Source organism: Suricata suricatta, chromosome 2, assembly GCF_006229205.1.
Source record: "Suricata suricatta isolate VVHF042 chromosome 2, meerkat_22Aug2017_6uvM2_HiC, whole genome shotgun sequence".
In the NCBI taxonomy this organism is placed as follows: domain Eukaryota; kingdom Metazoa; phylum Chordata; class Mammalia; order Carnivora; family Herpestidae; genus Suricata; species Suricata suricatta.
This window is the reverse complement of record NC_043701.1, coordinates 96,535,874-96,549,509: the sequence shown is the minus strand read 5'-3', so window position 1 is coordinate 96,549,509 and position 13,636 is coordinate 96,535,874. Positions and strand designations below refer to the sequence as shown.

Below are 13,636 nucleotides of genomic sequence, written 5' to 3'. Positions count from 1 at the left end.
AGAGAATCTTGTTTTTCTAAAGGAGTGATTCTCAAATTTAATTTACATAGCAGTTAATTTGTATCATTTATAATTCCTGCCCTGCTCCTCCCTGCCCCCCATACACTCCAGTTCAGTGTGAATGGAGGCCCTGGTGTGTGAATTTTTAGGTGATTTAGGGGCCACAGAGAGTGAGCTACTGTTTTTTGAAGGGTGTTGGTCCTATGATCCAAGCATGGTAGAGACAAACAAAATGTTGTTTATACTTTGGCTATTAACTCATTTACTGGACAACTGCCTGACTTTTCAGTGTTTCTCTATATGACTAGAGATTTTGTCTTGGGGATGATAACGGAATTATAACACTCCTTTGTCATTGGCAGTAAAATCTTTATAAATGAAGTGAATTATTACCAAGGTTCATTTGCTGGGCAGACACAGGAATAAGGGAATGTTCTATTAAACTCACCAGGAAGACATTTGCGGGGGGAGTAGTTGGCACTGTTTGTAGAGGAGGTGAATTTAACCCTGGCCCCAAACAAGTGCCCCTGAACCAAAGCCATATCCTTGTAAATTGTGGGCTGATCCCAAGTCAATAGAACCAGCAGGCTTGTCTGGTTCCCCTTTTGCTAAAAAATGGCTGCCTTCTATCTATTGAAAATATAAACACTTAATAAAAATGAAGCATTCACATTAAGACCTATTAAAATCAATGGAGGAAGTTTGCACCTTATCATCTAATTGTTTACAAGTAGAAAGATGACTGTGGGAAATGAGAGGTTGAGGTTACTTGGTATCTGTCCTTGGGAACAGTTTTTAGGAGTGTTGCCTATAAAATTTTGCTCTACCTTTGAGAGTGAGCAAAGCATGACAGATGCCATCACCATCTCACTTTTATATATTCTTTAAAAAAATTTTTATGTCTTTATTATTTTATTTTGAGAGACAGAGAATGGGCAGGGGAGGGGCAAAGAGAGAGGAAGACACAGAATCCAAAGCAGGCTCCAGGCTCTGAGCTGTCAGCACACAGCCCGATGTGGGGCCCAAACCCACTAACCGTAAGATCATGACCTGAGCCGAAGTCGGACGCTTAACTGACTGAGCCACCTAGGCGCCCTATCACTTTTATATAGTCTTATTTTCTTCACTTTTATTTTTAGTCTTGTTTTTGAATGTTTAAAAGGCCCATTACATATATTATAGTTCCAAAGGTGAAGCTAGGTGCAGGTGATTTTCCTCTCCAAAGGAGGCCTTTAGACAGTAAACACAAATTTGTCACATGTTAGCAGTAAAACCCACTCCCCCCACCCTTCAGATAGGGCTCTCAAAGGGTGTTTGGAGATGGTCAATGAGCCCTGGCTGAGAACCTCTCTTGGTGACAGTGCAGGGGTACGAGGACATTATCTCAGCAGCCTGGGGTCCCCGGTCAGGGAAGGGGCAGATTCCATTACTGGGCTTCCTGGTGCTCGGGCAGCACACCTGGGCCACAGGCTTGACCAGTGGGCCCCTCGCACCCTCTGGTCCTCTTAGACTCATCCCTGAAACGAACTATGGCCATGTAATTCACACTTAGCATTTGTACCTAACTCCAAGGGACTGAAGTTGCATCCTTTTGTGGGTAACATTAAACCTACATGAATTCACTAATTTCAGGGTTAGTGTTAAAATCAGATGGACACTTTTGTCCAAAGATCACATTTATTTGGGTGGTTCAGGTCCCTCCAAGGAAATTTTCATGGGACCTGCTCGAGTACAGTTTTTGGTTACCTTGGTATTTCAAGAAGAAAGTCAGACAAATAAAACAACCTATAGTTTTATCAATTTTATCTGAAAAGTCAAAACACATATACTTCTATTTGAGAAGAAATGTAGTTCAGTGCCTTTGACATGAACGTGAAAGATAGTTTGGGTGCTGTATCAAAACCTTTTTTCCCCACAGGTATTTTGTCTTGGTTTTATTACCTGATAATCTGAGATTATTTTGTGAGCCATTAAAGTCCTTATATTGATACTCAGAAGTGCTCATTAACAGATTCTCACAATTATTCTTCACATGGAACGTAGGTGGGGGAGTGCTGTGTGCTTTATTTTTGACACCTGCTCTATAGTGCTCAACAAGCTGCTGCTTACTACCAGAGAGCAATATCTTAGCTGTTTTTGAGTTGAACTCTTTTTTGTCATAAATGGTCTGTTCAAGAGATTGTTCCTGCCTGGGCTAAGTTTAAAATACCGCCATTTGGATCACTTGGTCCCTGGCATGGGAGGGTCTTTGGAACCCCACAGTGCTCCTGGTTCCCTGGTCTCTGCAGAGGTGCCCGTGTGACAGTCAGGGGCCCATCTCAGCTATGTTAGGGTCTCTGGGCCTTTCTGTTCGTCTTGCCCTATATTACCTCTTGCTGAGGCTGGAAACTCTACTGTTGCCTGCTGCAAATTCCATCTAGCCTATGGCCCTCAATAAAGTAGGCTCCGTTGCAGGCTTCTGTCCCCAGGGCATATAAAACTTTTGAGACCTTGCAGATTTCCCACCCTGGGAAAGAGGAGCAACTCAGGAATGATAAGCTCTGTACCTCGTCTACCCCTTGTCTGCCCTCAGCTTTACTGTGCTCACTGCTGAATCGACTGTGAGCGTGCTGACCCCCATGCGGGGCTGGCGGTGGGCCGTGATCCAGTCTCCTCTGTGTGCCAAGTCTCAGTCTGTGTGTCCACCTACACTCCTGTTTTCGGTGTCCCCTCAACCATCTACCTGGCCTCACCTTCTGAGAGCCCAAGCCCAGCCAGGGAAGATGAGGCCCACAGCTCTTACCTTGCATCTCTACAGCCTCTTTACTGCCCTGCCCCGCCCCCCAAACCTGACAGTCCACTTGGAGTCTCCTGGGAACTGCCTTGAGCTTTTCTAGCCCATTACTTACTGACGGCTCCTTGAGGGGGGCAAGCCTGTGGCTTAGCTATTCAGGAGAGAGGGATTTGAGATTTGGAACTTCCAGAGTTGGTTCTTGATATGCAAAGAAAGACCTTTCTTTGTAAATCTTTCCCTTTCAAGGCAAAATTCTAACTCAGATGGCAGAATACAAATATTAATGACTTTGTTTCTATGTTCCTTATTTTGCACTCTACCTCAATAGTGGGTGGGTCTGATTAGGAGAAAGACCCCATCTATGGATGAAAATGCAAAAGGGAAAAAGCACATTACTGTGTTGGAGTGTAAGGTGCCTATCCTTGATCAAGCACTTTAGGTCCATCCTTTCTTCCATATACCCAGCCTATAGCATGCTGATGGCTAACATCTCTTTTTCAAGTAATGAATGAAGTTGAATTTTGGTGAATCGATATAACTTGACAAAGGTCATATGCTAGATGGACTGTAGGAATGGTGCCGTGTTTTTCCCCAAATGTGTAATAAAAAGAAGTTTCTTTAAATTCTAGCAGTATAGATTAGATGATTGTTATGGAAATTTTCACATCTTTCCCTGGCCACCTCTTGAGCTGCCTGCCCTCCATTGATTGCTGTATTGATTGAACTATTTGGTGTCTTTGCTTGTATTTGCAAACACAGTGACTCTTAGGGAATTCTTGGGGGTTCCTCTGTATGTTTTAGAATTTCCCTATAATGCCAATGAGAAGATTTAGCAGTAGCATTACTGACGATTCAGGAATTTAAAAAAGCTTAGGAGCATCATATGAGTGCAGAAAGCTGTAATGTTATTTCTAGAAAGTAGATTGCTGGTCTACTATAAAACCTTAGTTAAGTGTCCATGTAGATACGAGCTGTTGTGTTTTACAATCCTAGGGGCAGGTTTGTCTAGCTGTGAAAAGCAAATCAGGAGACTCAGGTTCAGTTCTAGCTTAGCCACGTGCCAGGACTTAGTGGCTTCCGGAGGCTCAGTTTCTTACTCTGCAAAATGGAGCTAATGGCATATGCCTCTGGGACTGTTAGGGATGGGGAGTTGAAGGAGATGCCATAAAGCATGTAGTTTCACATCCGCTCATAGTTAAACTCAGAAATTACTTTTCTTTTATTCCCTGAGATCAATCTTTTAAATGTTTAATTCCTGAGAGAGACAGAGAGAGTAAAGGATGCAGTAGGGTGTTTTTAAATAAGTAATTATCTTGCACCAACTGAGTACCAGTGCTGTTCATATCTTTACCATATGATTATAGCAGATTGGCCTGAACCTGTCCTGTCGCCAGGTCATTTCCTTGTAAGGCACTCAAAAAATGAAGGCTTTTCTGTCTCTGAAGATAAACGCTGAAGAAAAATGGTAACTAAGGTTAACTCGATTTTTTTAAATTGAGGCTTTATTTTAGTTGGATCGTGTACAGCCATCTTTGCATTAAAAGGAAGCTTTTATATATATATATGTATATATATATATACACATATATACATATATATATATATATGTTTCCTCAAAAGAGCAACTGAAGGACTTACTGGGCTCACATACTGATTAGTTCTTTATTACTCTGGCCAACGGAGCAGATATTTATGATCTAATTAAAGGATTTGATACAGGATGCAGTTTGCTCTTTTGACATTATCATTTTTCTCTGTTGAATAACTTTTCCATTGGCTGGACATGCATTAAATGGGATTCAAAAGAAAACACTATAAAAACCTATTACGAAGTGGAAGGGAGGAAGTTTGAAGCATGTAGGCTACAAGACAAAGGCATAAGAATTGAAGGGGAATCCTGTCTGCCCGAGGGCAGGATAAATCATGCAGGCGGCAGGGCAGCAGTCCAGAGCTGGTCTCTCAGTGGCATGAGCTGCTTCCAGCAAAGTGTGCAGAGCGTGGAGCATCTGATGGGGAAAATGGCAGTTTTTCAGTTACCTCTGATTTTAGCCTCCTCACTATGGATTTATTATGTTGTCTGACTGCTGTGAATTTCCAGAATTATCAACACATCTATATTCACATGTTAGTAAAAGCAATGCCTTTCTTTGGTGCAGCAAACATTTATTATCTTCTCTTGTATAAAAGCAGGGTTTAGGAAGTCTGGCGAGAGCTGACGGAAAGGGGTATGTATGTAGGAGCATTTAGCAATGAGTAAGTCATTTTGGCCCTGACTTTTACAGACTGAACTCCCTGTAGGAAATTCAAGTCAATTCTCAATTAGACTGTTTACCATGAACCTCTGGGGTTTTTTGTTTTCAGTCTCACTCCTGTTCAGTTCAGTTTGGACAGTTTAAGTCTTCACGGTGGACTGGGACAGGTAGAAAGTCAGACCTGGGTACTTTATCTCCTCTACTGACTTCCTGTGTGATTCTGGGCCCACTGGTCAGCATCAGAAGCTTCAGCCTGAATGGGTCATAGAGCAGGGATCACAGGTGTCAAAACTCTAGAAACGCAGAGCCCCAGGCTGAGCCCCACTGCACCAGGAATGCCAGGGATGGGGCCCTGGAGTCTGACTTGGTACTCAGCCCGCTATGTGACTCTTCAGTTCTCTGGGTGGGGAGAGGCAGGAGTCTGAAGGGGTGGGGGGCTGGTGTGATCGGACTCACCTTTTGTAAGTAGAATTGGGCATGTGTGTGGAGGGGAGAATGGACTGTAAATGAGGCTGCTGGGAGGCTGTTGCAGTGGCCCAGGGAAGAGATGGTACAGTCCTGAGCTCTGATCCTGACTGAGAGGAAAGAAGGTGGAGACATTTCGGAGCTGGAAGTGACAAGGTGTAGTGAGAGACTGATATGAAGGCAGAGGGGAGGGAAGGACAGGAAGACACCTGGTGATGACTTAAACTGAAATGCTGCAAGAGGAGAAAGGGGCTTGTGAAATCTGGTGGACACGGTGCTGGTGATTTCCGACCTTTGTGTCCTCACACCCTGGGGACAGAGGCAGTGACACCACACTATCGTGGCCGCTTGTACATAGCAGGTGCACAATGGTCTGAGAAATGAAAATGTTCAGAGTGTAACTGGAGATGTGAGCTGGGACTCCAAGGAGAGGGCAGAGATGGAGACACAGATTTAGAAGTAATCTGTATAACCAGGAAAACTGAAACCAGAGGAACAGATAAGACCACTGAGGAAAGAGGCAGGGAGAGAAAAGGAGTCTGCGGGAAGCTTGCATTTTCAGAGGATTCAAGGATGATAATGATCCAGGAAAGAGAGTTTTAAAACAACAGTCTTAAGTTCAGCTCACAGGCTCAACCAGTTGGGGCTGAGAAAAAGGAGTTGGGACAGAGGTGTTGTAGACGTTGGTCAGCTTTCAAAGAGAAGTGGAAATGGCACTCTGGATGGACCAGATGATGACTCTCTACAACAAATCTTTACGGTGAATACGGAGCAGTAGTTTTCAAATTTTAACTCTAAAACAAACAAAGCGAGTGATGAAGTGAAGGCTGCAACTGCTTTTCCCCCTTACTTTTTAAAGATTTGAGCATTTTGAAGCATTTGTGATTATATAGTGGTAACCAAAAATAAAAAGACTCCATCAGCGTTTCTTGCTGCAAGCTTGCTGCCATGCGTTTCAGAGGGAATGCATTGCTTGCTGGATGTGGATGGAGAGTTGTTAGGGGCCTCTTAAAATAAATATTATGGCCCCTCTCCAGGAATGGTACAAAAAATAGCTGGTTATTTAGATAATGAGGAGCTGGGTTCTGCCTCCTGTGGCCTGGAAGCACCTCGGTGTTTTCCTAACATTTTCACGCCCCCGACCCATTGAACACACAAAACAGCCACGCTTGGGACACATCTCGTTCGCATTTGTGAACAGTACCTGACGTTACTGGTTGCGATGCATTTTGATGTTCAAATTTTTTCCCCTGTTCTTTCTATTTTATTTTGTTCTGTTTCATTAGAAAAGAAAAAACTGAAAAGAAAGACTGGTGAGTCCCCACACGGACGGACTTGTCGATGTGCACTTTGACAATGCTATTCCCAGATACGTACATTATGCAGGGGAGGGCTAGCACACGTTCCTTCACCTCACCTATAAAATGAGGATGCTGTTCCCTGTCCGCATCTTCAGGTTGTATGAACATCAGATGAGAAACCCTTTATGAAAACTTCCTCCGTAAGAATGCCACAAAGGTGAAAGATGGTGTTATTGCCCAAACTTGAATTCTTGGCAAAGTACGCAGTGAATTTCTTCTCTTGACTGTATTTGGTGATTTCTCACATTGAGACTTGAAATGCTAAATTTCTCTGTGTAGTGACATTTTGGTTGATGTCTAAATAAAAACAAAATAGTTTGGTCTGTAAAGAACACTCTCAAGTATAGTCACCTAGCACGTTAGGTTCCTTGCTTTTAATGTTGTGTTAGAGCGGTTCTTTCTTACCTTTGCAAAACTGATCAGAAATTAAATGTTTCATTTTGAAAGGATACCTGTCTTCTTTGTGTTCAAATAATAATATTAGTAGAGTTATTAAGAAAGTTGTCTTAGCAGTCATCCTAGTTAGCCATGAGGAGAGAAAACCTGTTCTCCTGAAGGTACAAGGAAGTGATTATAAGGCAAGCCCTGAAATCTTGGAGGCTGTCTGCAGTAGCCCATCTGGAATGGCTCTTGGCTAACTTACAGATAGGCACGTTAAAACTAAGTTCTCTTACGTGAATTGGTGCTAATTAACCCACGTATATACTTGGTGTTCATGTGGGCTTTCATGTATACTACCGAAAATATATGCTTTAGATCTTGTGCTTGTGACTTTTGCTGTGTAAGTTATTTTCAAAGGCCTTTTCTTGCTTTTAGACTCTGTGTTGAGAGATAAGGAGATGGTTTGTGTTGGCAGAGAGTGAGGCTCCGAGCCTCCCTCAGCCCCAGAAGCTGTCATTCCTGTGTACGTGTTCCACTGGAGGGAACTGGCCCAGAATCAATATTTGCGTAGGAAATTTCCCCAGCCTACTCTTATTCTGACCAGACGAAAGAAAAATTAAGCTGAAAAAACCTAAATAACTGCTTCCTCCTCCTTCTATCATGGGAGCCACACCACTAGGAGGCATGAAGAGAAAAGTTGTCTTTGTAGGTATTGCTTGACATTGATCTTCATATTAAGGGTGCCTAGAAGACTCCCTTTTAGGTGACTGACTGTGTTTCTTATGGGAGGCTTCCCAGGGTGATCACAAATCCTCAGGAGTCCAGGAAAAATATGTTTTTGTTCCCAAGTAGTATAAGAACTACTGGCTGAAATATATTCTTGGAATCATACTTTTGCAGTACTTCCAAGAAACTGCTGTTATTTATATGTCAGAAAAGACCACACTCTTCCTTGTCATCAAGATGCTGAAGATAAGAGTCTACCAGAACTTTGAGAGTCTCTATCGTGTGCATGGAGATGGATTGCTGAATTATCTTGCCAAGTCCCTGAACGTGCTTGTGTTTGTGTTTCTTGCTCTGTGAATCGAATTGGAGGGCTCTTCAACTAATTTTGAGGTCTTCAAAGATGTGATGAGAAATGTAGTATTGTTGTGTGGGAATAAGCTAGAAATACAGGACTGAATATCCTAATCATGCTTAATGCTAATCCCATCCTCCTTTGTTTCTGTTTATATGTACTAAGAATCATGCCTAAATCTTAAAAAATAGTGTTAGCTCTCAATTCTGAAATTGGTTTTCATTGTCCCACATGTCTTATGTTAGAGTATAATGTGCAATAATAATTATTATGCCTAGGTATCAGGATGTTGTTTTAAAAACATGAATTTAGTAAGCAAAATATTCCAAAGTTTAATTTTCTTCATTTGTATCAAAACTGAAACTTCATGGGGCACCGGGGTGGCTCAGTTCGTTGAGCGTCTGACTTTAGCTCAGGTCATGGGTTCGAGCTCTGTGTCGGGCTCTGTGCTGACAGCTCTGAGTCTGGAATCTGTTTCAGGTTCTGAATCTCCCTCTCTCTCTGTCCCTCCCCCACTTATGAGGTCGGACTGTCTGTCTCTCTCTCAAAAATAAACAAACTTAAAAAAATTAAAAACAAAACTTCAAAAAGCAAATGTTCAAATTAAAGCAAAAATCAAGTGCCAAGCAAGGTCTGGTCCACACTTCATGTGGACGCACTTGTCCCCATTATACAGGTTGAGGAAAGACCTGCCTTGTTTCAGTTAAGTAGAAGGCAAATAATAGAAGTAAAAAAACTCGATAGCCATGGCATTTTTAAGTAGCATTTACAGTGTTACTCTGTATTTTTCCCTTGGCATTCTCACCTCTAGTTTTTTGAGAGAAAACAGAAGAGTTTATCTTTCTTCTCAACTTTCTTCATAATCGAGAAACAGTAGCAACAGGGGAGCCCCTTTGAACAAGCACGAATGGAACTGAAAACAGAAGAAAAGCTTCTGTCCACTTCCGCTGTTCCTGCTTTGCCTCTAGATGGTCAATGATAGGCATGAGACTAGTTATTCATGGAATTTCATAGAAGAATTTCCCTCCCCTATTTTTCATAAACAGTTAGGAAAGAAGGAGTTTATGCACGTAGGTGTAGTCAAGCCGTGCCGGTAGGGGCACTTGGGGAGGGAACGGTTCATCCAGTTAGATTTTTACAGAGCTCATACTGTGGGCACAGCACTTGAGGTGCACTCTGTGGTAAGCACCTCACAGTAGGCAGAAAAGGTATTCAAAAGCAAAGGGGGCATGAAATGATACTTTAAAAACTATAGAGCAGAGAGCATGGTATTTGGTACACAAAACACTGCAAAGTGAACCCAAAAATACAGTGCGTGACCTCACTGTCAGCAAGGTTGGCAGTGTTTCTGCGCTGCTTTTGATGGAGAGTAGAATAAATGGCACAGAAAACAGAAATAACTTATTTTACTTATCCCTGATTGCCTCATCTCCTCATCTCTCCCTGCCCCCAAGCGTATTGAATTCATTGGCAAGTGGTATCTGTTTTGTGTAAAAGTTCAGCTCAAATTCTCCATGTTTCTTCAGCTCGTTCCCATGTCCCTTGTCTGAACCATCATCCCCTCTAGTCAATATGTCAGCAATTGGGGGCACCTGAGTGGCTCTGTTGGTTAAGTGTCCAATGTTGGATTAGGTCATAATTTCGTGGTTCATGGGTTTGAGCCCCGCATCCAGCTCTGCACTGACAGAGGTTGGAATTCTCTTTCCCTCTCCCTCTGCCACTCCCCGGCTCGTGCTCTCTCTATCAAATAAACACAGAAACTTAAACAAAAAAGATGTCAGCAAGGGTCACCCAAGTGGCCTCCCTATTTCCCGTCTTACTTCTCTTAAGCCTGTTCTCCACAAAGAAGCCCAAAAAAACTTTGGGAAATACATATCAAAGCATGCAATTCTAATTTAAAATTCTTTTGTGCTCTCCCACTTTCTTAGGCTAAAATCTGAATTCGCAGTGGGCTGTGCTTTCCCCAGGGTTGTCTGCTGTCACTCTCACCTGTCTTGGGTGGCTCTATCTGTACCTGGAGGTCTCTGCCCAAGTGTCATTTCTTCAGGGAACTACCATCGCTGCCTCCCTCCCTAAAGTGACATCTCCCAGTTGGTTTTTTGTCATTTCCCCATTTTTCGTGGCATTTCTAATGCCGTGTTACTATTGTTATTATTATTATTATGGTTATAATTATCATTGTTGTTATTGTTAGCTGTAGTAGTAGTTGCTGTCGTTCACAGTCGGTCTCCCCAGCCAGGACGCGTACTTCATGGAGTCCCGGGTTCTCTGCCTTGTGCGCAGGCGCAGCCTCAGTGGCAGGCACCCGGGCAGCCTTCATTAAACATTTTTAGGGTGAAAGAGCAAGCTGGACAAAGAGCAAAATAATCAAATCATTCTGCTGGGATCAGGGTTGCACTGACTGTCCATGTGAAGTGGGAGATTAGGAGGAAGTTAGAGAATTCAAGGAAGACCGTCAGTGACAAATAGAGAATTTATACTTGATAATATAAATGATAACATAGACCAAAACATGGTACTGATTATGTTTTTTGAGACTGATTATTTTAGCAATTGTGCCCCAGCTGGATTGTATTAAGGAGAGGATGGAATCAAGACCTTTGTCTTTGGAAGTTATTGTGTGAGCGCAGAAGGGGCGATAAGGACTTGCATAGGGAGATGCTGGGGAGAAGAGGTAGATTCAAGATTCCCCAGTTTGGAGTTTTGTGGTAACAGTGCACTGAGCATCTAAATATACAGTTTACTTTCTTATTATATGACCGTAAACTACCAGCCAAAAAACCCACATTGTTTAAAAAAAAAATACTGTTCTCAGATCAACTTGATAGAAGCTTTCACCTACACCCCACATCCCTTTTGAATGAAGCCTAGTCCTGACAGGCCGATGTCAGGAGGGGTCCAGATGAAGAGAAGAAATGAGAGCAAACTGTTCTGCTGCTAGTGATTCAGTAAGCAGGAAAATGTACATGCCCAATGCCATTAAACTTTCATCCAAATAATTAAAAATAGCACTGACATTTACATTTTGTGAATCTCCCTTTCATTGTTTTTTTCTTGCCAAACTGCCATCTAAAAAAAATTTAACATTCTTTTTCTCTTCTTTGCTTAAAGCACTTGAACAAGATGAAGACAATGGTGACAAACACGTAATTGTGACAGAAGCTGAAGGTGTTCCAGATTCTCAGGTATGATCAGTTCTGTGACGGTCCCTCGTTAGCCCTGTCTCGTGCATTGAGAGTTGTAAGATAATGCAGGTGTTGGCAAATGATCCAGCTTTGACCTTCTGTGTTGTGCAAATAGTGATATTACTGAGAAGAAAGTGCTTATTTTTGATAAAGAGGCATTTCACAAGAAGGGCCCTAAATTGTTAATGATATTTATAATTTGACTCATGAGAGACGGAAAGATAGGCAGACATACTCCACTTCCCATAGAAAGCAAGGAAAGTAAGTGAAGAACCGGGAGAGGCTACCTTAGGACGGACCACCCCCCAGAGACGGCCGAGAAGAATCTTCTGGCTGAACAGCCCTGACAGCCAGGGCTTGGCCACCCAGAGGAGTGTGACGCCTCACATGCCACAGATTCTGTTCCAACACTCAGTGTCTAGCTGACGGAATAAAACCCTGAGCCGCTCTGGCACTCTCAAATGCTAACTTGCTGTAAATCAGAGCATTTGAAGATTCTTGGCTTAGTTGACCCATTGCACTTGATCTTCCAAGTTCTGTATCTGTTGATTCTGGTCAGAATAATTACATGAGCTTTTTCAGTCAAGACGGCACAGGCTGTACTGTTCAGGAAGTTTATATAAGGAATTGTTCAGAATTGTTTTCCTGTGGTCATACTGAACATACTGCAGTCCTCAAGTTCATACTGAGTTCGTGTTTCAGGCTTTTAAGCAAACCTGGTCAGGGATTCCCAACCTAGTGTATTCTACACTTTCTCAAAATTTCTTAAATCATTAAATTATTAGTGAGACAGATATTTCTAAATGTAAACTGTTTTGAACTTACTCTGTGGGCAAAAGTCTGTTTTAATGCAATTCTATTTCTTTGTCTCAAGAGGCATTTGAGAATGATCCGGCTTTTTGGGATTTTGTGATTTTCTTCCCCACCAGTGCCGTAACTACACAATTAGGAGATGCTCAGAGGGATAAAATAATGAAACCAAAAGAAACCAGTGAGTCAATGATTAGATCAGGAGTAGATTTTGTTTAGGTTTGAAACGCAAAGGTTAAGTTCACTGGAGGCATAATGGTGGGTGTTACAGGCCAAGGCCACGGAGGAAGGAAGGCAGCTGTGACCTCATCTGACGCATCTAAGAATGTCTGGCCTGCCACCACGGTGCGAGCCCCAGTTTTCAGTTTGATTCTGCAGATCTGTCTTTCCAAATGCTCTTGGTAGAATCCTCCATAGCTCAAGTGGTGTAGGGTAAGTTCAAAGAAAACTTTGAGAATTTTACCATCAGATACCTAGGTAGAATTAGAAATAAATGTATCTGGGGCACCTGGGTGACTCCCTCGGTTAAGTGTCCAAATCCAGCTCAGGTCATGATCTCACAGTCTGTGGGTTCAAGCCCCGCATCAGGCTCTATGCTGACAGCTAGCTCAGAGCCTGGAGGTTGCTTCGGATTCTGTGTCTCCCTCTCTCTCCACCCCTCCCCCGCTCACTCTCTGTCTCTCTCTCTCAAAATAAAATAAAGACATAAAAAAAATTAAAAAAGAAATAAATGTATGTGAGTGCACATGTGTGCCCTTGACGCCAAAGTTTATTAATTTGGTGTTTGGTGTGTGTACATATAATTATCTGTATGCCGTGCTCTATGGTATTTCACATTATTGCAGTCTTCACTCCAGAGCATCTTTTAAGCAAGTTAAGTAGAAATTGGTTTCCGACTCCTTCCCCATCTGTGACAAAATACATCACTAGGGGGAAAATGCCCTCAGGTGGTTGAAAACGTTGGGTATGTAAAGGGTTAAAGTGGGAAGACTGGGTCTTGTTGTATACAGCTTTCCCACCTATCCGAAAAGTCTAGTTCTCTCCTCATGTGTTCGCTCCTTTCTTCCTTTTCTCACTAAAAATACCTCTCCTGCCTAAGAAACTCCCGGCTTTAATGCAGTGACGTGTGGGTGGAGTGAAGGGAGCATGGAGACCTGGGTTTGCATCCAGCCCTTCTTCCAGCCTGTGCCTTTACACAAGCACACACGTTCCCTACCCGCTAACCCTGGGGGCTGCTGTAGGGTAGCATCCTCGTGCTGTCCCCATAGTGTCCCTGCATGCAGAGCCCCTGCAAGTGACTGTCTGCTTGATTTTCATCTCTGGAAAGCAGA

General features: G+C 42.8%; 1 protein-coding gene across 1 annotated transcript in view; it reads left to right on the top strand.

Moving 5' to 3' along the window:
• Window positions 1-13,636, top strand: part of RAPGEF5 (Rap guanine nucleotide exchange factor 5) — a 179,383-nt gene that overhangs the window by 55,865 nt on the left and 109,882 nt on the right. The window contains exon 6 of the mRNA XM_029929886.1: window positions 11,422-11,495. Within this exon, the coding sequence (XP_029785746.1) occupies window positions 11,422-11,495 (74 nt within the window). The remainder of the gene's footprint in view (window positions 1-11,421; window positions 11,496-13,636) is intronic.